Raw genomic sequence first — 27373 nt, 5'->3', positions numbered from 1 at the left:
GTGCAATGGGATCCTTTACTCCCCAGCCCTGATTGCAGGGACTCGCTTGGCAGGGAGGGCAGCAGCCGAGCAGGAAGGTACACGAACACAACGTGAAGATACAAAATAAGTGTTATGTATGTGACAAGGACACCCCCCGCCCCGCGGTTCCGGCGGTCTCCGCGCTCGCAGACAGCCCCGGCCGGCGGGAGAGGTGTGCGGGCGCGGGGGGGCCGCCGGAGGGGGCGGGCGGGGCGGGCGGGAGCGGCGGGGCCGGCTCCTCCCTGCGCACAAACCCGGCCGCGCCGCGCCGGGCGTGCGGACAGCCGCCGCCGCTCCCGCGCTACTTAAGCGGGGAGGGCGCAGCCCGGCAGCCCCGCGGGGGGATCCGGCGGGGGGCGGGCGGGGGAAGGCGCAAAAAAAAAAAAAAAAAAAAATTCTATCTATAAGAAAAAAAGAAAAGCAGAGCTGAGAGATGCTCCGTCCGTAACCCGCAGGCTGGGGCAGGTTGTGAATTCGCCAAACACCTGAGAAATAAAGCACGACCGAACAATTTCGAGGCGGGCGGGGAAGGGAGGCGAAAAGTTTGCCGGAGCTTGGGCGTCTCGGGGGGGGCGGGCGCGATGCCGCCCTGGCTGCTCGGCAGCCTCTGCTGCGTGCTGGCGGCGCGGGCGGCGCTGGGCGGCGGCCCCGCGGGCGCGGAGGCGGCGGCGGAGGAGGAGGAGGAGAAGCTGATCCGGGTGCTGGTGCTGCTGCCGCAGGACGACGCCTACCTCTTCTCGCTGGGGCGGGTGCGGCCGGCCATCGAGTACGCGGTGCGGAGCCTGCGGGAGAGCGGCGCCGGCTTGCCGCCCGGCTACGCCTTCCAGCTCACCTACGAGGACTCGGCGTGCGGCAACCGCGCCCTCTTCAGCCTGGTGGACATGGTGGCCCTGCAGCGCCGCCGCCCCGACCTGCTGCTGGGGCCCGTCTGCGAGTACGCGGCGGCGCCGGTGGCGCGGCTGGCGGCGCACTGGGACGTGCCCATGCTGTCGGCGGGGGCGCTGGCCGCCGGCTTCGGCGCGAAGGGCGGCGAGTACTCGCACCTCACCCGCGTCGCCCCCGCCTACGCCAAGATGGGCGAGATGCTGCTGGCCCTCTTCCGCCACCACCAGTGGAGCCGGGCCACGCTGCTCTACAGCGACAGCAACCCCGAGCGCAGCTGCTACTTCGCCATGGAGGGCGTCCATGTGGTCTTCCAGGAGGAGGCCTTCCACATGGCCGTGCACAGCTTCGACGAGAGCAGCCGACACCTCGACCTCGACGACGTCGTCCGCGCCCTCCAGACCGGCGAGAGGGGTGAGTGGCGGCGGGGCGCCCGGCTTGGCTCCTCGACGGCGTTCGGGGGCAGCTGGGGTGGCGGACGGGGCGCTGGGGCAGTGGGAGCACCGGGGAGGGAAGGTCCCGCGGGCGGCGGCAGTCACGTCGCGTCCCCGCCCGTGGGGACACTCACTGCGGTGCTGTGCCCGCGTCCCTGGGCTGACGGACGGGGACCAGCTGCCCCGAGCGAAAGCTGTGCCCGCAGAAGGTCGATAGAAGAGCTTTGCCTCCCGCGGCGGGGAGGGAGGCTCGCCCTCGGGGACCGTGCTAGCAGGGCTTTGTGGCGAAGACACCGGCTTTCTGTCGGCGGTCTGGGTTACACAAAATTGCCCACATCTGTGGAGCAGCAAATCTGTTGCTTATTCTCCGAGATTTCTGAAGTGACTCTCTGTAAGTTCAAAGTCTAGGCAAAGATGTTTTCTTCTCACCCTGCTGTGTCTTGCCGCGGGGATCCTTTTCCCCGCTCCTGCCGTTGGAAGCCCCGTCGAGTACTTCATAAATAACAAATGCATTTAGGGGAAGCGGTCATCTCGGGGGATGTGTGGATGCGAAAGCCGTGAGTGGGTGCAGTAATATTGCCACTGACTGTTGGCAAAACACCGTGGAGATAAATGGCTTGTAAAACATCTTGGAAAGTCACCCCTGGGCTGGATGAACTGGCTTTGCATCATGAAGTAGTAAAATGCTCAAAGTGCTTTGGGACGTGCAAATCTGTAGTTAGATGTGTTTTAAAGTGAGACCTTGCCAAGCGGTGCGTGGATACGTGGGCTTACCAAAAAGGCATTTTCTGTTAGAGGCTTTTACCAGCCATAGGCTTTCCCAGTAAGTTATTGCAAAAAAAGAAAAGGTGTATTCCAGGAGTGGACCGCAGGATCGAGTTAAAGAAAGTCCTTGGCTGTTTTCCAAAAGAGGCGTAGATGTACAAAGTGCTTTGTACAATTTTATATCCCTGGTTGTAGAGTCTTAAAATAGCATCAAAATTGGACCAGTAAAAATCATGCCATGCGTGACTGGCAGAACCGGTGTTGCGGTGCCGTAGGCTGCGGACAGAGCAGCCTTGCACTGCTGATGTCGTTACGCTGCTGTGAAATCCTTAACGTGCGCAGGAGTGTGTGTGAGACAACTGAGGTCGAATAGCACACGGCTCTTTAATTCTCTCTTCACCGAAGCAGGTGCTTAAAGTAGAGCTTTCATAGTAAGTACCATTTGGGGAAATATACTGAATGGAGAGAAAGAAATGTGTAGGTGCTAGTGGAAACCGCTACATGGGGAAAGATGCTTTTCTTTTTTAATCAGCCTAACTTTTGTGTGTGTGTTTGACTTTCCTGATTCTGAGAGCACAACAGCACGCTTACGGCAGGAAAAGACGAGTGTTCAGCCTTAGCCAAAGCGAGCTGTGGCTATGCTGTGGGAACGTGACCGATGGCTAAAGGCAAACCCCACTCTTCAGACTGTGCTGACAGTCAGGGAAGAGAGGCTTGCTTTCAGCTCAGGCTTAAATGCTTTGCTGAGCTGAGACCTTTGGTCTTCCATCATTCTGTAACTTGCAAATGACTGAACAAAAGCAGCCCTCTGTCTTACTTCTTTCCGCCCCTGATGCCCACTGGGGTCCCCTTCCTCCGTCTCCCCTCTTCGTTTGTCCTCTGGCTCATGCTGCTACTGCGAAATGCAGCAAGTGGGGCCCTTCCACCTCCACTTGTGCTTTTTCTGACTTTAAAGACTGACCACAGGACTCACCTCGCGCGTTCCTCTGGGCCTGAGGGGTGGTCTTGCTGCTCACGGCATCTTTCAGGTTGTCACAATATTTTAAAAGTCACGTGTCATGTGAAGGATGCACCATGTGCCTTAGCTGACCAGATGGGGTCTTTCATTTCTCCTGGGAGCTCCTTGAAGGTCCCACATGGGGCAGCGGGGCTGGTGGGCAATGTGGCACTGGCCAAAGAACTTCCTAGAAACACTTTTTTTTTTTTCTTTGATTGGTTTTCTCACCAGTTTTTAAGGGTTCTTGTATTGCACCTACTGTGATACCATCCTGTGCTCTGATGCTGCACCCCCTCTGTTTCTGGAGATCGCTGCTGTTGGTGGTCCCACCTGAGTGGTCGGGCTTCCTTGAGCTGCTCTGGGTGGGAGCAGGCTTTCAAGCAGATCAGGATACATGCTCAAAACTCTCCCAGAGCTGAGAAAGGACCTGCCCCATCAGCTGGCCCGTGGGCACTCGAGGCAGAGGCTGGCCCCATGGGCTAGGTTGCTGCTGGCTGGGGGTTTGCACTGAGCTCTCAGGGGTCTGGGAGGCAGGGGCACACTCAGCCACACACCCGTGTTTGCCAGCGGCTGCCTGTTCAGTGTCTGGAGCCACTTCAAAAGACTCAAGTCCTGGAGTCACAGCAAAATAATGATGAAAAATATGATGATAGAAGTTAACCACTTGTCTTCAATGAATTTCATTAGTAGTTTGAGCTCTTTTGTAGTCTCGGTTAGCCATGCTGCAGACTTGATGCTGTAGGCTCAGGTTTACTATAATGGTCACAAACCCAGGACTCTGCTTAAACACATTCTGCATAAGCACATAGTCCAAGGGATGCGCATAGCAAAGGGAATGCTTACCGCTTTAACTAGAATTAAACTCTTAAGTATTTGCAGGATGAGTCAATAATCCTAGTCAATAAATTCAGAATACTAGTATTAGAATTACTGTGGTCTGCGTGCATTATACTGGAGGGAGAACATTTTTTATGTGTCTGCACGTACACATTTGTATGTACACAATAGTAAGGTATAGATGCAGATTAAATACACATAATTTGTATTTTTGGAAGACTGAGAGACATGCCTGTAAGCTTATTTGCTTCAAAATCTTGAAATATATAATCTTTGCTCTCCTGCTGGGTTAAAAACCACATCCAAATAGTTAATATTACTTCCCTTACATTCCTTTAGAGGCTTACAAAATATGACTTAATGTATTTTAAAGTAGGGTTTTCCCCCCCACTCTTTTTTTATTCTTTTTGCTCAAGATCTTTTACCAGTGTTGTGGGAATCTCTTTGATTCCATCTACAGATTACGATTTTATGATAGAAGTGAATTACAAAGGTGAAGTCAAGGGAGAATTGGGAGGCCAGCAAGGAAATGTTTCAAAAGGCAATCTCTCACCTATGCTGAAATTAGAAACAGTGAGACAAATTCGTTCCTGATGTGCGTCTGGAAAAGATTCGATCCAAATTTTATTGTAAGAAAACTTTTTTCTTCTTCTTTTCCTTCATGCTAATATACTTCACAATGGTCATGAAATATGTCTTGCTCTGTTGCTCTGGAAATTATTATATTACTTTGCTATAATCAGGAGGACAGAGCTATGCATGGTATAACTCTCTGAAGCGTGGGGATGTACCGAACGTGACTCACCCCGGCGGCACATCTGGAGCTTTATGCCTGCGATGGCATCCAACCAGAAAAGCAATGGGAGAAGATCCATTGTGTGCGAACAGATTTGGCCTGTTTGGCCTGTTCATTTCTTATAATAGCAAGCGCTTCTACCCAGAAAAGCTGAATGTGGTTTTGATTCAGTTTTATTGTTGGGGTGAAAATATTTGCGTAAATTATTGTAGCTTTTGAGCCCTGCCATGCGTGATGGTGTTCTTGGACATGTGCCTGCAGTTGGTTTCGAATCATTGTCCCAACAGGATCTCTTACGACTTTGCTGTAGGATATAGCCCCAAAGCACACACTGTTACAATACTTTGCTGCTGCCTCTGATGTCAGCAGCTTCATAGCATAGTCTTGTGAACCTGCGTAAGTGTTTATGGTATAATGTGCTCAGTGTGGGAGGTGTCTCCCCATTGCTGAAGACCGTGCCTGAGTTCTTGCTTTCCCTTTGCAGAGAGAGGACGTAGCAAGGGGAGTAGTTCCCCCTGCCCAGCAGGTTTGGGGAGGGGACCTCTCAACCACAGTTGTTGCAGTATGGATCACAGTGCCCGCACAGAGCACGCCTGCGGGCTTGTAGGTCCTGCTGTAGCAGCAGAGCCCTGCTTAGCTCCTGGTCCGTGATGAATGAGGCTCTGTGGCATTTAATCTTGTAACCACCTTTAATCTTCCCGCTCAGAAAGTGGCACTTGCTTTTCCCATTTCTGAACATTAAGCGTCCCATCAAAGGTCGTTGCCTAGGCTTATTGTATAGCCTCTGGAGAGAAAGTCACGTCCTGGAAAGATTCATGCCTCTGTCCCTAGACAGCTGCAGAGATGCTGTTCTCCATTAACTGTAGAGAGGCAACAAATTCTAGACCATATACCTAAATTTTAGACAGCTGAGGTGCAGGCAACATGAATCTACACCAAACTGTTCAATGGAACAGAAATTAAAATGGTAATGTCATTGTACTGCTTTAATTCCTCATCTTCAGATTGTCTTATGTCCACTTAGAAGTAACAGCAGAGGCTTATGGTTGCAATTGACTCTACAAATATATGCAGTTGAAGAAATTGAAACCAGAACGTGTCCATGTTGCAGGGGTAAAAAAACTTAGGTCACACACAGGCTCTATTTAATTATTTTCAGAGGAGACAAGGGAGTAGGAAGCCTCTCTGTGTTTGGTACCTGTCTTCTGTCAGCTGTTTGGGAGATCAGCTTTGTTTGCCATCTGCCTTGTCGTGTTTGTTGCAACACTGGGAGGACAGCTGGGGTCACTGTCTCTGGCAGCGTTCATGCTTAACAGGCTGTTCCCTGAAGTTCTTGAACTGCCTCTTATCTGTGTTTTTCATTTTCTTCCACCAGTTGTAATCATGTGTGCCAGCGGTGACACAATCAGGAACATCATGTTGGCTGCTCATCGTCAGGGAATGACCAACGGGGACTACGCTTTCTTGAATATTGAACTCTTCAACAGCTCATCATATGGTAATGCTTTTCCTGCCCAAGTATGTTGCAAAGGCTTCTGTAAGCTTGGTAATATTTTTAGATTTGTAAGCCTCAAAATACGTCGCACTGAGCCCCAGAATACACCACTGTCTCTCCCTGTCGTTGCAGTTACCTTCCACTTGGGCTATGGTATTGCAGGAAAGGACCTCGTGGCTATAGTTCCACGGGGTGGATCACAAGATGCCAAATACATTATAGGCATTGCTTATTTAGTTACTTGTAGGGAAAGCAGCACCAGACAGAGACATTGGTTATAGCAACCAGCTGCGGGTACCCCATGCTGCAGCGTGTGTGCTCAGCTCTAGGTGGCTTGCACCATCCCCAGCCTTGTGACTGCCAGATCTCAGGGCAGGGGTATTCCTGGCTGCCCGGTGGCCTTGGGTCTGTGCAGACAGCTGGGAGAAGGCACTAGCAATGGCCAGGGCCGTGGGCAGCTCTAGGGCCTGGTTCTCCAGAAGTCATCTCTGTGCTGGGGGATCCACATGTCTAATTTTTTTCAGCTTTTGGTCAGAAACTGCATCTGCAAAAATATTCAGCAGTGTTGTGTTGAAGAGAAAGCACTGGATGGGACATGGACAGTTCAAATGTACTAGAGTAGGGTGGATAAAAGTGGCTGATTCCACTCCTAAGTAAAAAGGGTCAGATTTGTCAAATTAAAAAATTACTTTAAAATGTAAATTAAATACATTTGCTTTTTGAAATATGCCTACATTCAGTTACATTTGATAATATGGCAGTGCATAGCAGGGACTAAAGCTGGTCTCAGCTGCTACAGCTGTCTCAAGGTATTCAAGGTAAATTCAAGGTAATACTGGAGCAACATGTTTGCTGAGTTTTAAACAATGTCAGATGGCTGAAGCTGGGGCACGTTCCTGCCTGGGAACTAGGTTTTGTTGAAGTGTCAACGTGGCTTTTGAAAGGAGCAGCCTCTTTTGCAGGTGCAGAGAAAATAATTGCCCCCCTGCAGGCTGCCTTAACTAATCCACTACAATAACAAATTCATTTCAAATCGAAAACCAAGTGGGAGTTGAGAAAGAAAGAAAACTTGTTTTTTTTTTTTTTCTTTCAAGCCTCAAAAAGCTGATGAACAGGAACAATTGAATTCACAAAAGGATGATGTATTTTGTTTAATAAATCAGTTAATTGTAAGTTAAATTCTTTTGCATAAACTTTTTGTTATCCATCTACCACCTCTGAGCTTATTTTTACAATAAACAGTGCTATTTGTTGAAAAGCTCTATAATGAACATATTTAGCTGTTTAAATTTGGAGGTACAGCTATGTACAGGAGTACAGATACTGCTACATGTGTCTTCAAGATTAGCTAAAGAAGCACCAAGTTCTGCCAGGTAATTAGGAAATCACTTAAATAATTAAAAGATAAAGTTGCAGAACAAGATCAAAGCCAGTGGTTCGAATAAAAGTTTTCTTTTTGTTGAGTTAATTTTGGAGTGAATTCATCCCTTGTGGCATAAGCAAAACCATTTGGCATTGCAGCCTTAATCAGGACCAGGGTAAAAAGCTGAAGGTCTACCCATGTCTGCAGTAACAAAACCCTGAAGTTTCAGCCCTTCTGTAGACCATGGGAGCTTCACAGGGTTGAATTTAATAGAAACTACTGATCAAATAAGCCCTCTGGCTGCTAGCGGTGGCTCATTACCCCTGCACTACTGCTGCATTTCATCTCACAGAGTAGAAATGAGTCAGAAGTGATTCATCTGGCCATGGGCAGAAGTCCACATGTGAGCTGGGCTCACTTTGGAGTCACAGGAGAGAAGTAGGCACCCCTGGACAGTGATTTACCTCATCCTTGGGTGTCCAAAATGGCTCGGATGAATCATCCCATACAACTGATGGCTTCCTTGGCTTGGCTGAAATGACCACAGGGTGACTACCTGGGAAGCACTTTATTGAAATATTGAGTGCTGAAACAGGCTCATACAGATGGTACCTGAAGTTCTCCTTGAGCAGGGGATGCTCATGTAAGAGCAGCGGCTGTAGGAGTTGGGCAGCTGCGTTTTGTAACGGTTTTGCTTTCCGGAGTGGTATTTGCTGGCAGATAGCGGTGGCTGCAGGAGGCAGTGTTGCAATCCACAGGTTCAGGATCCTGCCCCAGGGGGGGACCCTGGCATTGCAGCTGATGTGGGGTGGGTGTCCCCAGTGCTGCAGCCCCCAGTAGGTGGCACTTGGTTCAGCCGTGTCCAGGGCAGCGCTGTGCCATCCCGGCGTGGGACCTCCACGCGGGACGGTGATGCAGCAATACCCATTTGCCCCGCGGTCTTGTGGGAGTCTCAGCACCATTCTCCTTTGCGTCACAGGTAGTCCAGCCTTCTTGTAGCTTTTCCAAAGGATTAATGAAAACTGTCTGTTTTCTGTTGTAGCGTAGTTAGAATGTGTCATTTCCTGACATTTCTAAGTAATAATTCTTTTAAACCGATTTTTCTGTTTCTTTGCGGATGTGTTTCACATGAAGAGTGAAATGACTGTGCATCAGAAGCTGACTTTTGTGCAGATGGTCATCACATGTGGAAAGCAAGCATAAAAGAGAAATGTAGAGAAATTTCCCCAAAATTCCTTGTTCCCAGTGCCTGGAGATACTAGATTTTGTACCTTATAAAAGGTACAAATTCTAAGAGCGGGTGTGATTGGCAAATTGGCACTTTGCCTTTAAGTTCAGATGACCATATTGCAGTTTGTTGTTGCCCTCTGTTCTGAATATTTTTAATTTTTCGGAAGAGCAAGCATATTAAACGCCAAGTCTGCAATAATTGCACACAAGTACTGTGGCAAGACAACCTCCCACAAAATAATCCATGAAGGAATTTAAATATGTAAATTATTCTAGGAACGCTGTTGTGCAAGTGTACCTTCCCTGCTCCCAGTGTCAGGATTTTTAAAAATAAGTATGTATGGTGTCCAGGACAGAAACTTGCTCACATTCTACCAACACTACCAGGGTTTTTTTTAATATAATCTCACTCTTTTTAGCCACCTCCATTTGTAAATGCAAAGCTATAGCAACACTCTCTGTGCTGTAGTCTCTGCCGTATTTATTGAATCCTTCACCTCTAAAATGCAGGTACCCAGCTGGGGCAGAGGCTTTTCAGCTTCGAGACTCCAGCAGGGCTTGTATCCTCTTGCAGGGAAGCAAGCAAGATGTGCTAGCTTACAATTGCCAGATGTGCATTTTTTTCTTTTCAAAAGCAGCAACAAGGACAGGGTGCAGGCATTGAAGGGAAGAGTGCTACCTCTGAGGGCAAAATCAGACAGCGGGATGTTAATTGCTTTCCAGTGTTTCCATCAGTCCTGATGAATAGGGTCCTGGCATCAGTAATTTTGACTGGTTAAACTTTGTATTGGGAAAGAAATCCCTAAACCAAGGCAGATGTATCTACAGCTTCTTCATAAGAGAATGAAATAACTGCCAAAAAAAAAAGAAAATTAAACATTAGCAAGGTTCATGATGTTTATAAAGATTGCAGTCCTAGCTGGTGCTGAGCTGTGGTAAATAAGACTTTCCTGAGGCGGAAAAGAGAGGGCTCAGTTGGTCCTGTGCCTCCTGCCCTGTGCTGGGAGTGATGGGAGCTGCCAAAAGCAGCACGAGGAAAGACTTGTCCTCCGGAGAAGTACAGGTCCTTTGTTCCTTCCCCTGTGCTCTCTGAGGCAGGACAGCAGTTCTCCAATTGCATTTATTGTCAAAAAAAAGAAGAAAAAAATAATTCCCAGCAGCACTGCCGTGATACTGGGAGGACAAAACGCAGGCTATGTATTCCCCTGCTTCAAGGGGACTGGGGTGGTCTGTCCGTGAATTTGCTCTTGCAGGCATGCAATGCAGCTGGTAGTGCCGTGCAAGGAGCAGCATGGGTTTGGTGCCTGGACTCTGTCTCCATTAGCATCTCCACTCCCAAACTGCTTGGTTCTCTTCGTCAGGATGGCACCATGGTCCTCGACCCAAACAGAGCAGCCACATCCGCTCTCATCTCAGGGTCCGGCGTGCCTCCAGGTTGCCCTTGGGAGCTTAGCATTAGTCTTCATCTTGGTTCATTTAGCCATGATGGGGTTTGTTGCTGTTGTTCGAAAAATAAAATAACTGTCTAGCTTTTAATTATTTGTAAGCATTTAAAGGCACACTGCTTAGGGCTACCGCTGTTACCTCTGGGCCTCTTTTATTTATCATTTACGTAGAATAGCACAAAACCTGTTCCAGGGCAATGTGAACCTTTCCACTGATCTTGTGGAGCTTTGAATCAGGGTCTCAGGACGTGCTAAGGTCAGGCCCTGTTAGTCAGGAGGACTCCTCTGCTAATTAACCACCAGTCAGCTATCCTGCTTTTTAAAAATCTGATTACTGGTGGTCTGAGTTAAATCGTTCCCCTGCTGCAACACAAAACACACGTAAGTACAGCAGAGGCACAGGATCCCATTTTTTTTTCTAAGTGTTTCTTTTCTACTAACAGCAGGGCTGGTCTGGCAGCCACTGCACACATGGTTTTCTCCTTGACCGCAGTGGGAGAGCTGTGGGAGAAGTAGCTGCACCATCTGCCTCTCTTTTGGGGTGATGATCATACTATTGACTTTCCTGGTGCCTTTCTGACTGTCCAAAAGTGTCGCTGGTGGGGTGGTGTGTAGCAAAAACTTTGTGGTCGGATCCTCCCTCACTTGTTCTGACTTAAATATCTCTGCGTTTGAGATCTGGCACATGTTTTTTGCTCCGAGATGTCTTCTCACGCTTAGGCTTCATCCCACCCTTTAAAAATAAGCAAGCACAGCATGGGAATAACGTTGTCTTTCTGTTTGCACATTTACTTCCCACCAGTCGTTCCTCCCTGCCCGGTTTCCTGCATGTCTTGGAGTAGGTTCAGTTCTCCCTTGTACTCTGCCATCTCCCCAAGGTGCAGGAGGGGGGACTTCTGGGTGGAAAAAGGAAGGCAATCCTGTAGTGGTACCTAATTTGGAGTTGGAAATATGCTTGGTTTCCCCTTAGGAAATGGCTCTTGGAGAAGAGGAGACAAACATGACCTTGAAGCCAAGAAGGCATACTCGTACCTCCAAACCATCACTCTGCTGAGGACCGTGAAGCCTGAGTTTGAGAAGTTTTCCCTGGAGGTGAAAAGTTCTGTTCAGAAGCAAGGTCTGCACGAGGATGACTATGTAAGTACTTGACAACAGGCTGCAGGTCTTAGCATCTTCAAAAACATGATCCTAATTAAAGCAAAAGTAGCAGTGAGCCCTTCTCAGGACAGAATCACCTTGGTTCAGTTGTAAAAGCCCACTGTTGCCTGTATAATCCCTTTTTTGTTTTTTGTTTTTTTTTGTTTGTTTTTATTATTATTTTTTTTATTTTTTGTTTGTTTTTTGTGGATAATGCAAATAGCAGCAAGAATAGACTTGGTCTAGTTGCACTAGGTCTGTGCACCACTATCCGTGACCAGTTGTCCTGTGCTTGTCCCCTTGTTCATCAGCAGGAGGGTTGGGGAAAAGCAGATTACCAGGTCTCTCTCCCTCTCCCACCAATCACTTGTCTTTTTTTTACAGCTAAAGAATTCTATTCTTCGTCTTTGTTCTCTCACAATACTTGTTTTTGATAGAATCAGATCTCAGAAAGTTACACTCTCTGTATTGCATCTGATGAAGTTTTTCTTGGTGCAAATGAGAAAAGTGGTCTTATTCCCCAACTAAGCATATTTAGGTTGTTGCTGTTGTTTATTTTAAACTGTCTAAAATAGCACTGTAGTCCTTGCGGGTTGTTTTAAACCTAGGGGAGTGCCGCTGTCCCCCAGAGATGGATGTGGGAAAGTATGTATTTTTTGTAATCTCTCAAAATGTAGCAGGACGATGCCTCTGAAAATTGCTTTTTAGCTACCCCAAAGCTAGTTCGTTAGGGATTTTCATAGAAAAGTGTTCTGTGAAAGCAAGAATGAATAGCACATAGCTATAGGGATTTCTGCATGCTGATACAAGTACTTCCCGGGCAGTCAGCCTTCCCCATGACAGGGCGTAAACTTTTCCAATATACTTGGAGAGAAAAGAGGCTTGAAGAGAGTTTGGTCAGCCTTTAGCTGTAGGAAATGAAAGCTGTAATACAAACAATTCCATAGGAAGAGTGACTATCAAGAAGAACGTAAATCTCTTGCAGTTAAGAGCATGAGACAAAACTTCTCTCGCTATCATACATGCCTACAAATTTTGGAAAATGAATCCATAAAGACAGAAGAAATTTGTGCTTCATAGACTAAGGTGGTGTATTATGTCATTTTTCAAGCAAATTCAAATGTTGCTGTGAAGGGCACTCTATGAAATTAAGATGCTGCAGCAAGGGTAAATTTGCTTGAACTCTTGGGTGAAAGGAAAAGACCTGGTGCATCCAGAGCACCTGCTTTAACTCCTAAAGGAAAGTTTGGGGGAATTTGTGCCCAAAACTCAAGAAAGCAACTGAAACCCCTCATCTGCTAGCTCCCACCTAGGCAGCTACCTCAGCTCTTTGCTTTAAGCATTGTTTGTCCCCCAGGTAGAGGCATCATCTTTAGTTCAAAGCACAAGCAGATGAAGGTTGTGTTAATAAATGACCTTTCCTGCAGTTTATTGCATAACCTCAGCTGTCTTCGGAAAACCTGTGCTTCTTATAACTTGCATATATTTTATTTAAATATTTTATTTAAAATGTCATGTTGAGTCATATCAGTGGCTTGTATTTTTCCCATGAAACTTTCAAAGTCTAGGCAGGCAGAAATAGTCTTTTGTTGGTGTTCTTTGCCTCGGGTTAGTAGAGAAACCCTAACTGCCAAGTTCAAGGTGCTGCTCTCTGAAGAACCTGCTAAATGAGTTTTGAACAAGGCATGAGACTGTATTTTTGTGCTATTCCTCCCTTTTCCCTCTATGTGCCCTTTTGCACGTGTCACTTGGCAAGATGGTTGGTGAGAAACGTGATTTTGAATGTTAAAGATCCAGTCATCCCCAGTTTTGTGACTTTTCTAGTGCGGTCAGTGTGACATTTCCCCAAATGAGAAGTGTTAACTGCCGAGAGCTCAGGATGCTGTCTGTGGGCAGTTTGGAGGCAGGCAAGGGGATGCTTTGCTGTTCTTTAGGGTGGGGACCCACTGCAAACCCTATGCAAGTTCAGCGTTGATAAACGCTGGATAGATGCAAGCCCTGTTATGGTCAAGCAGAATTGGATCCATGAGAGAGCAAGTCTCCCCGGATTTGCCAGCAGGGGGGAAATTTTGCAGGCTAATGTGTTTTTTGGGGAGACTCCTTGCCCAGCTGCGTACCCGCTGCCTCTTTTCTCTTTCCTCACTCCATGGTTGCTTGTGCAATCAGACATCTGTGCTGGCAGTGCTCCTGGCTGTCCCAGGGCAGCTGCGTGCGTGCCTGCCTCCCTACCACCTCGTCCTTGACCTTCTTCTGCCTGGCTCTGAGGGCTGCTTCTCCCTGTATCCCATTCCCACCTGTGATCCAGAGCTTTTCATCTTCGTCCAAGCACTCCCGCACTCAAAAATGTCATCCTTTGCTAGGGCTGGCCAGTGGCATGGGGCCCCTGCTGCTGCTGCTGCCTGTTCTACTCTGCTTCCTGCTCTTCCTTTCCCACCTGGCTTTCTGCACCCTTCAAATCTCTTCTCATTGGGGCAGAGGGAGGACTTGTGATCTATCGACACGTACCACAGCTTCCTGCCGTCTGAAACATCAATCCGTGACTCATGGGAAGCTCGTGGTAGAGGCCATAGGGATCTGGGGCTCCCTGTGGAGGAGCTACACATCTTGGCGGTGGGGGAAGGAGGTTTGGTTTCAAATGCAGATGTCCTGGTGTTATGTGGATGCTTAACTATAGATCTCTGCAGAGCCTCCCCCACCTGCTTTCTCGCAGCGTTGTAACCCAGTCGAAAAACAAAACTTCTTTAAGAGGGCTAGCCTTGGGTTGAGCATAGCAAAAAACATTAGCTGTGTTACTTCATTAACAGTGTGTGAATTTTAGCTATCTGGTTTGCTTTTCATCATTTATGATGAATTTTACACTTCCCCACTTCGGACAGTAGGAAAGAGATGCTTCATATTGCACTAACTGATTGTCCTGCTACTGTGTTCAGAGGAGAAACAGTTTGGGGCAGCCTTCAGGCTTAAGAAAAATATCCATTTTAAAACCTAATGGGGAAAAATAAAAAGCCAAACCGAGGGTCAGTTCATTCCTCTCTGACAGATATGTGGGTAATGGGCATCTCATTAACGGTGCTTCTTTTGGCAGCATAGGAAGAAAGTGGCAATGTTGGCCTGGGGGCATGCTAAGCAAGGCTGTGTCCTCCAAGGGAAGATTGGGAGGGAGAGGTCCTTCAGCTGCGTGGGTGAGAAGCGACAGAGATGGATTTTCTCTGCTGGATTTTGCTCCTAAAAACAAAAACTCTGGGGAAAGATAGTTAGTAGTACAGTCCATCTCAAGTCCTATCCATGGGTGTTGAAATATAATCCTCATCCTTTTCTGCAAGCTGTATCCCAAGAGGATGAACTCGGGGAGGTTTGGATTTGAAGCATTCAGTGTTTCTGCTTCTCTGTGTGGATTTTTCCAGTGTCATGGGAAAATGGGGCCCCGGGTGCGTGGTCTAAATTATCTCACAGTGGCCCTAACTCAAACAAAAGTTAGCGCTGCCATTTTGTCCTGGCCTCTTGCCACCACTATTCCTAAAGGCATTATTATCTACCAAAAAAGAATATCATAAAAATGGAAAATAAGCAGATGACAGAAGGAATGATAAGGGAGACAGAAAGGGCAAAGTCCTAAAGCAGCAGCTGTCCAATTGCCGTACTGGAGAACACATACGGCCCTTGGAGGAGTAACAAGTCACAGGGTGGTGTTGGCCATCTTCATCTCCAGCTGTGAAGTCACACAGAAAAGAGAACAACGTGTTGTGCGTACATCTTTCCCAGGTCAGAAGTTGCTGTTGTTTCTACATGGGTGCTGTGCTGTGGCAAGGGGGACGGTAGAAGAGCCTGCGCCTTGTGAGTGAGCAGGAAAGTGTGGAAAAGGCAATTTCTCTAACTCCTCCAGGAATCTCTCTTGTGAAGAAAAAGCTTCCTTAAGCACCTTTTAACTAAACGGCATTGAAAATAAGAGTGGCAGAGAGGTTCTGGGAAAGCATCTTAGAAGTATTTGGGTAGGTAGTAATTGCATAGGATGGGGCTAAAAATGATGATGTTCCCTGCCTGCAATGTCCCATTGCAACATCCCGTTGCAACAGCTGCCTGGGGATCAGCACAGCCTGTTAGCAAATATTATTAGTTTGCTTGGTCACCACTTCCAGAGTCTGAAAGCAGTTACTGTCATGTTAATGTAACCCAAAGAACTGTGGGCTGAAGCATCAGATCTGCTCAGCCTTCGTTTCAGCATCCAAGTGTGTCATGAATTTTTTTCAAGAAACATCCTGTAGTTCTGTAGAAAGCCTGACCATTTTATTTTGTGCCTACCTGGAGACTGAATTGTCTGATAAATAGCCAAAAAAAGAGGATTTTTTTCAAAAATCCACTCAAATTCGGGGTTCAGGCATAAGGACAGTAGAATCACTTTAATGCTGTTACACAAATTACAGCAGTTTTCTCACTTCTGTGATGTTAATGCATTACCAGGACATTAACAGCAACACGTCCTGGTCTCTCGAAACCGATTGAGATCCTTGGTTTAATTGCAAAATACAGGACAAGCTCTGCTTACCAACCTATAGCCTAGGTGACGGCAGACAGCAGTGGGAATTGCATGCATTTACTTGGAAGAAGAGTTTGAATCTGTCTCTGAATTGGTGTGTGAATAACTCCCAATAGATACTCTAGTTAAAAATGTTTATGAATAAATAGCGTTTCAGTTAAAGCATATGCATAAGCCATTTTTATTAAATAATGCCGAACACTTAATGAATTGGCGGTAGGCTGCAGTTTGGAAGCTCTTAATGCACCTTCTGTTCCTGACTCAGGCCTAGGATTCAATAAATGCTTTTTTTATATCCAACCCAGTATTCTGAGCTGGGATGATTTTACAGCCCACGGTATTTGCTCTTCTGAGGTTACAGACCACCCATGGCTTGTTTTTTCTTCTCATTGAAAAGCTGAAAATGTAACTAATTAAACAAATATTTCTGCTGCGTTAACTACATGACAGCATCGTTCGTGAGGTGGATGCGTGGGTTTTATCCTATCCACAGCCCCTTTTCACACTGAAAATGAGCAGCAGGAGAAGGAACTGGAGCCCAATTTGCCTGTAGAGTTATCTCAGTGAAAGAATGAGCTACGTAGATTAATTAGATCAGCGAAATGCTACTACCTATTAGAAAGGGCAAGTCTGTTTTATATAATGTTTTCAGCCCTCTGAAATGAGAAATGGTCCGCATAAGAGCAACTGTTCGAGCTCCAACAGTTAACTACAAAAGCTACGTGGGAGGTAGCTGTGCTCATAAAGTTTATCATCTCATCCATAACATCCATGCCAGACTCTTCCCCGTGTGTATTCCTTACGTCAGCCTTTTAATTACAATTGTACACCAGCTAAGATAAGGGTTAGGAGAAGCGAGCAATTCAGTCATGTCACTGAGAGAGACGCTGAAAATGCAACGTATTCAGCAATGTACGTCCCACTTGTCTTTTTTCAGGCACAGGCAGGCAAGATTAATGACAGGCAGGCTTTTGTGTCTCTTCTGACTACACCAGGATGGGAGAGAGTTTTGGGGAGATTTTTTTTTTAAAAAAAAAACAACCCTGCCAGGGAATATTTTGTTCAAATGAATAGGTCTATTCAGCTGCTGGAGTGCTTTGCTAATTGTGTTTGAAAGAATAAAAGCAAATCACAAGCTGCTTTCAGCATCCGGCAAAAATAGGTTCACATGCCAGCTTATTAACAAGATTAATTCTATTAGTAAAACAAATTTAGGATTTTCGTGACCAGCCCTTCACCTCTTGGAATTAATGAGAGTTTCTTCAATTTCTGTAAGAGCAGTGTTGAACTCTGGACTGCTAAATTTGGTGAATACAGCAGACACGTTTTTTTGCTGAAGTTAGTGCTTTCTCAGTGATATGAAAGACTAGTGTCTTCCACATTGGGGTCTTAAGCAAAACTAGGGCATAATACTGTGTTATTTGCCATTAACAGATGTCATAAAAGACAGTAAAAGAAATAAATTATTCTTCTCTCTTCCAGTGGATTTCTGTTTAGTTTTTCTAGCCTGTCTAAGCATATTTTTGAAGCTGTCTTAAACCATGGAGGAGATAGTATAAAACTGTAGGTATATCTGAAAATAGTAACATCTGAACTCTTTGGGAATGTAAAAGTTTAGAGTTGTCTTCATATATATGTTGTATATTTTCCATAGCCCCGTGTTTTTACTTGGGTTTTACAGATATTCACATTCCACTTTACTAAACAGACACTCAGATATTTATGGGCAAGGCACTCTCCCTTTGAAGTACTTGCTAGAAATACACCTTATTTTCCACTGATAAAGTGTGAAAAATATGTCTTCCAGCAAAGTTCATAACCTGTTATTGTTTTGAATACCTCTCCATGCCACTTGCATCACTAATGATCCAAAAGTTAATTTGTCCCACTGAGGTCTTGTTTTTATGTAAATTTGTAGGATTTTTGATACTGGTATTAAATGGTCTGGCTCTGAGATGTTTGAATGAAGGCAAGGAAAGACTATGTATCTTATTTTGCACAAAATGACACTTTACAAATGAAAGACCTTTGCTAACAGACTTTCTAGCAGCTAATACCTTCTGCAAGCGTTGTTCCCCAAGAAGCTCATGAAAGTAACACTCAGTCGAAAGTTTCCTTTTTAACTGGAAAAAACCCTCAACTCAACAAGGCATGAAGTGGGAGGTTTGGGTGAGCCTGTCCCATTGTCAGGATGCTGTTGCAGCCATCAGCGGGGTCCTGGGCGGGCAGCTGGAAGCTGTTTTCTCGTGGGAGCGGTGTCCTTGCCGGATGGCCGAAGGGCTGCTCCAGCCTCAGTGCTGCGGGAGCTCACCTGTGCTGGTAGCCTCACGCTGCGGTAACATAGACCGGGTTAAGAGTCCAGTGTTTGAAATCTGGGTGAGCCAAACAGTTTAATCGGAGAGTTCGATCAGGAGGGTGGCAGGGGTTGGGGGGAAGGAGCCATGTTTTGTTTTCTTTAGGGACATAAAGGAAGGACAATTCTTCAAGGCCAGAAATGCATATTGCTTGTTTGAGAGCTCCAGGGCAGAAGAGATGTTGCCTCCACAGGGGCAGATCCCACACTGAGGTGGTCCAGGGAAGCTTTCCTGTATTCATTTGAGCTATTGGTATGGTGAAAGCGATCCTGAATGACAGCAGGGCAAGGTCTAACTTCATGACATTCAGGTGACGAGTCTTCCTGAAAGAACAGTATAGGTGGCCATCAGTAACGCCTCAAGTCTGTGATCCCTTGCTACGTCGGCACATTCATTTCTTATGGCTGAGTGCTGGGAGGTTAAGCAACCTGAACGTAACTCTGAGAAAGACTCACTCTCCAGAGGGACAAGTCTTTTAACAGGAAGGCATGCCATCCCCATGTGTGAGTCAGGTCACCCAGGTGTGTGAGCGTTGGCAGAGCAAAGGCAGGCCGCAGGGCTTGGATGTGCTCTGCCAGGTGGTGAGAGAAGATCCGCATACCGCTCTACCAGCTTTTTTTTTGGTGGCTGTTTAGCAATTCCTCTAGTGCGGAGGAGTTAATGCAGTCGGCCTGTGAGGATGGGCTGTGTGAATAAAGGCAACGGTGTTCTTGAGCATGCAAGGAGCCATAGGAACCCACAGGAGGATGCTCCCAACTTTCCTTGTTTCTAATAGATATTTTTTTCATTAGGAAGAGAAGCCTGAGACAAAAATCAAAAGGTTTAGTCCATTCCAAGAAGAACTAATATATCAAGGCGGATTGAAAAGACAAGGACTGTCTATGTCCCAGAGCAAATGAATAAGAGGGGCATGAGAAAGGGGCGCGGGACAATGGGAGGAGGGTAGGTGAGGAGCTCTGGGCACCCTTTGCTCGGCAGCCAGGAACAAGGCGACATTCAGTAGGCAGGAGGACATTTACATTTGATGGGACACGCGTTTGTACAATGCATCCAGTTAGCCCATCAGACTGCAGACTACAAAATACCTTAGAAAGCAAAATCAAGCAGGATCTTGGGGATCAGACAGTCGATAAGGAAGCAAAAAGCTAAAAGAGTGAGGGTTTAGCCTTTTGGAGGGGCTGTAAATCCTCAAATTTTGAGGTGTTAACTACCATGCTGCTGCTGGAGGGTGGGAGGACACCGAGGCGTGTAGCTGGAACATTACTGCGGGCTGACAGGTACGCATAAATATCTTTCTGGGATAAATATCTTATCTTTCTGGCATAAATATCTTACTGGGATCCTCGCAGCTGTGCCAGCAAAGGGATGGTTAATCAGCCAGCTGAACACCTTTCATCAGATACCCAGTATCTGATAGAAAATAACAAAACCAAGTCATTAATTTTTAAATTGCTTGGAATGGAAGCATGATTAATAGCAGCCTGAGGGTTCGCATTAGTTCCATGCCATTAAGGTTTACAAGTTTGTGTGACCATTTACCCTGGTATTTAATAAAAGGATCATCTGTCGTGGCAACCTCAGCCTCAGGTGGGCTCTTAAGGCAAATGATTTACTCCCAGCCCAGAGGTACCTCAGGTGCTGGCAGGTCACCGCTCTCCCCCAGCACCTGGGTTCAGCTCTGGGCCACGAGCACCCCTGGGTGCCCTGCAGACAGGGCAGGGCAAGGGTGGAGTTCGGGTTCCCTGAAAGCAGGGATTTGATACTGAATTTCTCACATGCTAGCACAGCAGCCGTAGCTCCGGGGCTTTTAGATGAAAGGGGCAGGGGATTTGAAAGGACTGGCTCCCCGTGGGGTTTTCGTAAAGACTTTGCTGCGTCTCCATGCAGCAGCGAGTTTGTTACCTGCCTGTGCGAGAGTAACGGCATCACATCCATCCCTCATTCTCCACCTCCTTTGCTGGCGAGGGTGAGGTGGTGTGCTGGTGCTTTATGAATCCTGGTTTTGTGTGCCTAATTTTCACCCCGTACTGAATAAGGAGCTTAGATGACTAATCCCAGCTCCAAGCATACTTCGGAGCTAAGCACAGCTTTTGGCTATGCCTAAATAATCTGTGTTTATCCAGCCCTTAAGACTGTATTTAAAGCAAATGCTTTGCTGGGTATCCTTTGCTAACCTGCTGCAAAGCACAAAAACGATGGTCCTTTCACAGTTTCTGAGCAGATGCCCATGACAACCCTGTGTGGCTTTTTATCCCATCAAAGATTGCACCAGCCCACCCTCATAGTATTTATTTGCAAGCTAGCATAATACAGGTAAATTCAGTTTCAATGTGTGAGCTTCCACAACAGTGATTTAGTGGTTTTTCTCTGAATTTTGCATGAGAACTGTTGTGATCTTGAGAGTGTCTAGTATAGAAAATAAAATATTTCCGTGATTTTTGTGGTTTGGTGATAATGTTAGAAATCCAGAACCCAAAACAATTGCACATTGTACAAGGATAAACATTTAACAAAAAAATGTCCTTCCTGTTTGTCCTAGCTCTGCAGTTATTTAAACCAGTTAGCTTATTTTAGCAAGTGGAACTGATTTTTTAAGATGAGTGACTCTCATCCTGAAAACTGAAATATGTTCCTGCTTGAAAAACAAACTTGCTCGCTGACATTTAAAACTCAGTATCTAATGAAAGGACTGGGTTTTTTTTTTGGTTACTAGGTGTTTAGCTGCAATTAAAATGTCCCAACGGTTGCATAATGCTAATTTAAAATGTAAGCATTCATTACAACTGTATAACTGGTTATCATCAGACTACCAATGGGGTCCTTAGAAAAATCTATTTAAAACAAGCATGTCTTATTTTCTGTGTGCATTCAGCTGAAAAGAGTAACTTCTTTAATATCGCTCGTGTTTCACCACAGTGACTAGAAGTATGATTTCTGAACATAGTTTTGTAACTCATCACATGGATGACCGCATAGTTTGTTAGAAGGCAGGAAATCCTAAAAAAGTAGAATTGTTAATTTTTAAATGACAGCTATACCTTTTGTAGTTAAGATCCCTTCAGTATTCAAGCAATGGTAATATGGTGCTGTGTGCTAGAGATCCTTTGCATTGGTCATTTATCTGGAGTTAGAGATGTATTATGAACATGGGGAGATGGATTTCACCTTAACTGCAGGAGCATGTTACTGCATTCTCTGATTCTGTCCTTTTCCTTGACAGGTGGCCTGGAGCCCTTTAGAGCTAAATTGTAGTTGAATAGTGTGTCTGTAAGATATACATAAAGGAAGAATTCCCCTAAATGATTATTCTGTAGGTAGTTCACTTCTGCTGCAAAACAGTGGTGCTCCTTAGCTACATCGATTGCACTCCTTTGAGACCAATATTAAAAGGTAATACAGGAACCAAAACCACAGAGGGGTAAAATGGCTGGTATCAACTTGCAGAAGGAATCAGTGAGTGCATTGGATAGAGCCAGGAATAAATCCCACAAGGGTTTGCAAGGGGAAAATCTGGTCCCAGAGGTGCTCCCCATTCTTGGAGCAGGGCAGTTTTCAGCTCATCCCCCTCCTGCTTTGGCCATGCCGGTGGAGGTCTGAGGGGGGGTCTGAGACCTGGTGATATCAGGCCATGGGCTTGGTCCAAAGTTCATGCAAATCAGTGATAGTGAGAGCCCCTTGATGTGAGCTGACTGTGGGTAAGGCTCTAAATCTGCTGAGGTGGTGACTCCCGTGCTTGTGTTTAATGGAAGGAGCAGGTTTTGGCTGTATCTTGAAAGTTTTCTGCCTGGCCTGTTGGCAGCAGGCACTATGGGTTTAAAGCTGTTTTCTAGGTAATCACAGGAGGGGGTTGCAAGCAATAAACAAAGAATAAGCAGCTCTCACAGGCAGCAGGGTGGAAGGGTTCCTCCGTGCCCTTGCATCTCAGTTGTCACTGTCCCCTGTCGTGTTTTAGCTGGTGTTTCACGCGCAGCTCCCCTGCAGCCTGGGACTGAGTAGGTTTCTGCTTCATTTCACTCTTGAGACAAAAGAGCAACTTGTGGCTGCCCCAGCCGGATGACAGTGAGTAAATCTACCAGTTTTTCAATAATGGGGTATTAAGAAAAACAAGGAAGAGAGCATGAAGAATGAGGAGATACAAGAGCAGAGGAGCTGGCTTTGTGGTTAGTTTTCCTTCCCTAGCAAGAAAATAACCTTCACTGACAAAATCCCTTCACTCCCTGAAACTGGCAGCTTTTTTGAAGTAAATCCGAGACATTGGTTGTTAATTTCTTTTTATTTTCTTTCTGTTAATTTATTTTATTTCAGCAGACCTTTTTGTGCAACAAAGGGCTGGCTTCTGTTCCACATCTGGCTTTAAAGTGGGTGGGAGTTTGTCACTGGTGGTATTTCAGTCCCATTGGAGTAAGAATCCTCTTGTTTAGGTGGAGCAAGGGTAGCAATGGTTTGGCATGCCTGGGGTGCACATCAGCTCATGTACCAGCAGGTCAGATGCTGAACGGTGCAGGCAAGCAAAGGCACGGTCTCACCCTGAAGGAAAAGGGCTTAGCTGCGGCAGAGCATCTTTGTGTCCAAATCAAACAGAAAGTGCAGTAAAAGCAGGGATCTTTCTATACATCTTGTCTCTCAAACGGCACTTGCAGGCTCTTTCATGATGGAGGTGGTGAGCTGATGTGCTGTGAACGCTGCTTGCTCCCCAGACGTAATAATCGCCCTGGTTTTTCTACTTACGCCTTCTCTCTCAACTTGCACTTCAATTGCAGAGTACTCAGGCTGGGACCACATTGCCTGGTGTGCTTAGGCGGAGGCGCGTGTCTCCATCTCCTCTGCACTCAGCATTACTGCTGTACCAATAAATACCGTCGAGGAGGTGGAGACAAGCAGGCAGCCTTGTTGGAAAAAGCCTCCTTAAAGTTAAAGGGAAGTGATGTCTTGTTTGACTGCAGTGCTGAATTTTTAAGGTATAATTTTAAAGCAGAGCATAAGCCTCAGTTTGCAGAATTCACATAATAAAGTCACATGATCCCCATAAGAAAAGTTCCGTATGAGTTTCCACATACACACTGTCTCCCTGTAAAAGATTAAATTGATGCAACAGTATTTGAATAAATGTCTCTTAAATATGCACAAGGTTTTATGGTTATATGGTATCTCCTTACACTGGGGAATGCTATTCCTCTTTTTCTAAGGAGGGATGTGGGTTCCAGCCCCAAATAACAAATGAGAGTTGGGACAGTTATCTGTCATTTAGAAAACCAAGTCCTGAGCTCTGGCCTAATGTGTTCTTGAGCAGGTGCCAGCTTACGTATTTATGTATTTATAGAGAGTTGATATCAGTGAATACAGTGAGAGGCTGTCCTTGGCTACAGCTGCATTGCCCAGAATTTGGTGTAACGCCAAATTCAGTCGTGAATTAAATATTGAGGAAATGGCTTTCTCTGGAGAAGGCATGTGTTGCTATTATTTTTCTCTTTCCCTTCCTGTTTCTTTGAACCAGTAAGGTCCAACTCTTGTTAGTGAAGCGGTCTGGTTGCCCAGGTGAACAGGCTTTATTTTTAGTATTAGGCATCTAAACATACAGCTTTGGTTAACTGTTTTACAGCTTTATCCTCCTTTCCAGTTGCTGGGCTGGTTTCACAGTGATGTGATCTCTGTGGGAACAGGTCAGGTCATGTATCTGTGTCTGTAGACACCCCAAGACATGCTGGCTATGGGCAAATCCTGGGGCTTTGCCATGATTATACTTTGGAGTCCTTGAAATCCCAGTCCAGATGCATGGGAGTAGCTGTTACCCATGGGTGAGATTTAGGAACTCTGAGTTTCTGTTGCATAGTGGCATTAAGAAGTCTCACGAGGATCTGAGGAGCTGGATGGTGAGTTAATGAGAGCTGTGCAATCATGTTATGATGGTAACACGCAGGATGATACACGGTTGTGTTAGTGGCAGTAGGACTAAGAAATTACTGCAAAGCTGAAACTGGATTACTGGTTTGAAATGCACCTTGCATATTGGCAGGTAATGCTCAGATGTAAGGATATTCTTCCCTCTGCTTCAAATTCTCAGCCCACATCTCGCTTTCATCGAGAGTTGATGGAAATGATTGCAGTGATTCTCAACCTACCTCTCACTTCCATCAACTCATTGAGTTTATGCAAACTGAAAATTTAACAGAAAATCAGTTTGTAACAATCATAGTTTATCTTTAAAAAAAAGAAAATTCTTAAAACTGAATCATCTGTATTTGCCTATCGTCTACTGTAAGGGGATCATGAGCACCTTATTCTGGGTTTGTGCAGCTCAGACCAAGAACGTAGCAATTCATTGAGGAACCGCTGAGGGCCCGTGGGCATCCCAGCAACGTAAAGGAGTGCTTGTAACAATGGCAACAGCAGTGGCGATGTCTTGAATGGCAGCGTGACGTCAGCAAATGGTATCAAAGAGAAAAGTCCCTCCTTCAAAATTAAGTGAAGAGTATATTGCTGGTTAGTGAGTCAATCGACAGAAGACAACCAGGGATACATGTCCAGAAATGCACGTAAAAAAGTTAGCTACATCAGGGTTTCTTGGAAAAGCTCATAAAGAAAGGACTGTAATCATAACTGGGTTGGTAAAGAATGATTAAAAACAGAGAACTGAGGGTTAAATTACAACTGCTTAGAAAAAGACTATTTTATTGAGATACACTGAAACAGAATGCCATAGTAGGAAAACATCTGTGTAAGCTGTCAGATGTGTTGCCATGCCACAGAAGTCCATAGTCATGAAGGAGATGAACCAACTTGGCATGAGATTGGCTTGAAGTACAATTTAGCATATATATACTTGAAATATAGTTGCTGTATTTGAACTTTGTTGCCATATTTTTACTGTGTCATGCTGTAATTTTATAGTATAACATAGTATTGCTAAAATTCATGAGGGTTCATTGACAGTTTTCATAATCCTCGTGTTAGATGAGTTTCATGTGATTGTAGCATCAAATTTCTAAGCTTGATTGCTTAAAGTTTCATCCTTGTAGACTAATCCAAAAGAGGGTGACATATCAGTGGACTTCCAGTGGGCGTTAGCTCACCTGAGCATCATGTCAGGTATGTAAATTGGTAATATTTTTGCAAGAAGTCTGAGTATGTCCTGTGTAATCCCCCAGGGTCCTCACTGATTTTGGATGGGACTATAGTGTGACAACTTGAAAATCACTGCGGATGTGCTGGGAAGTAGATGCAGACACCCAGTTTGGGGAATGTTAGCTGCTTGCTTTTGCAGTAGAGAAGAAGTAACGATGATCTTCCCCACCTCGTACTGAAGTGGTATGAATTGCTGTGATTGCTGTGATTTAGAGCTGGGCAGTTCCAGATGGAAGAGAATAAGCTTACTTAATAGTCAGTGGGCAGGATATGGAAAATTATGGGTCCTGCATAGCTGTAGCTTGGCCGTCTTCCACGTCGGTAGTATTTTGCATTGCTGTGTATGCTGTTAACACCTTGGTATATATGAATAGTGTGGTCACACTGTAGCTGCTTGGGGAACTATAACTTTGAACTGTGTAAAATTTATTCATGTAATTTCCATGGAGAGGGTTTTTTTCTGATGGAACGTGGTTAATTAGAGTAGAAAGGTAGGAAAATAAAAGGTGCAAATGTATGCTTACCTCATCTAGCTATGCAGTTAGCTTACCTGCTTTTTAGTTACGTGGTACATTGAATGGGATGTGAAAGTAATACGGAAGACATCTCAGCAGGGGGGTTTCCACATATTTGTATTGCAGCCTCCAAAGATGTTCAGCAAACCTGGCAGCTTCTGTGCTGCCACTCACACTGCTGATAACACACGTTGGGGGGTGGCTCTGCTGTGCAGTACGGGTCAGGGACAGCAACACTTTAGTAGCCCTGACATGCAAATTATGATTACAGCATTCGGAGCTCAGCTCGCACCTGCAATTAAAAAAACAGCATAGATCAAAATGGAAAATACTACAATCAAAAAATTCTGCTTTTTATTAGAATTTTTTAGTTATTTAATATAAATTAAATTAAGTATAATTTAAATGAATATTTAGTTATTTTTATCAACTAAAAATTCCCAGCCAGCATGGGTTCAGGAAAGGCAGGTCCTGCTTGACCAACCTGATCTCCTTCTACGACCAGATGACCTGCCTAGTGGATGAGGGAAAGGCTGTGGATGTTGTCTGTCTAGACTTCAGTAAAACCTTTGACATGGTTTCCCACAGCATTCTCCTGGAGAAGCTGGCTGCTCATGGCTTGGACCGGTGTACGCTTCGCTGGGTTAAGAACTGGCTGGATGGCCGGGCCCAAAGAGTGGTGGTGAATGGAGTTTACTCCAGTTGGCGGCCGGTCACAAGCGATGTTCCCCAGGGCTCTGTGCTGGGGCCAGTTCTGTTTAATGTCTCTATCAATGATCTGGACGAGGGGATCGAGTGCACCCTCACTAAGTTTGCAGATGACACCAAGTTGTGCGGGAGTGTTGATCTGCTCGAGGGTAGGAAGGCTCTGCAGAGGGACCTGGACAGGCTGGATAGATGGGCCAAGGCCAGTTGTATGGGGTTCAACAAAGCCAAGTGCCGGGTCCTGCACTTGGGTCACAACAACCCCATGCAACGCTACAGGCTTGGGGCAGAGTGGCTGGAAAGCTGCCCGGCGGAAAAGGACCTGGGGGTGTTGGTTGACAGCCGCTGAATATGAGCCAGCAGTGTGCTCAGGTGGCCAAGAAGGCCAATGGCATCCTGGCTTGTATCAGGAACAGTGTGGCCAGCAGGACTAGGGCAGTGATCGTCCCCTGTACTCGGCACTGGTGAGGCCGCACCTCGAATACTGTGTTCAGTGTTGGGCCCCTCACTACAAGAGAGACATTGAGGGGCTGGAGCGTGTCCAGAGAAGGGCAACGAAGCTGGTGAAGGGTCTGGAGCACAAGTCTGATGAGGAGCGGCTGAGGGACCTGGGGTTGTTTAGCCTGGAGAAAAGGAGGCTGAGGGGACTGAGGGGAGACCTTATTGCTGTCTACAGCTACCTGAAAGGAGGTTGTAGAGAGGTGGGGGTCGGTCTCTTCTCCCAAGTAATAAGCGATAGGA

The 27373-nt window shown here is 46.0% G+C and overlaps 1 protein-coding gene across 2 annotated transcripts in view; it reads left to right on the top strand.

Annotated features, from left to right (window-relative positions):
- The first annotated feature begins 417 nt into the window (after positions 1-417).
- The window catches only part of NPR3 (natriuretic peptide receptor 3), a 50809-nt gene continuing 23853 nt past the window's right edge, over positions 418-27373 (top strand). For both annotated transcript variants that reach the window (XM_072860082.1, XM_072860081.1), the window contains exons 1-3: positions 418-1317; positions 6108-6230; positions 11236-11402. In XM_072860082.1, the coding sequence (XP_072716183.1) occupies positions 603-1317; positions 6108-6230; positions 11236-11402 (1005 nt within the window). In that variant the 5' untranslated portion in view covers positions 418-602. The remainder of the gene's footprint in view (positions 1318-6107; positions 6231-11235; positions 11403-27373) is intronic.

The sequence above is a fragment of the Ciconia boyciana genome, chromosome 4 (genome assembly GCF_034638445.1).
Source record: "Ciconia boyciana chromosome 4, ASM3463844v1, whole genome shotgun sequence".
Classification (NCBI taxonomy): domain Eukaryota; kingdom Metazoa; phylum Chordata; class Aves; order Ciconiiformes; family Ciconiidae; genus Ciconia; species Ciconia boyciana.
This window is presented reverse-complemented; position numbering and strand designations above follow the sequence as displayed.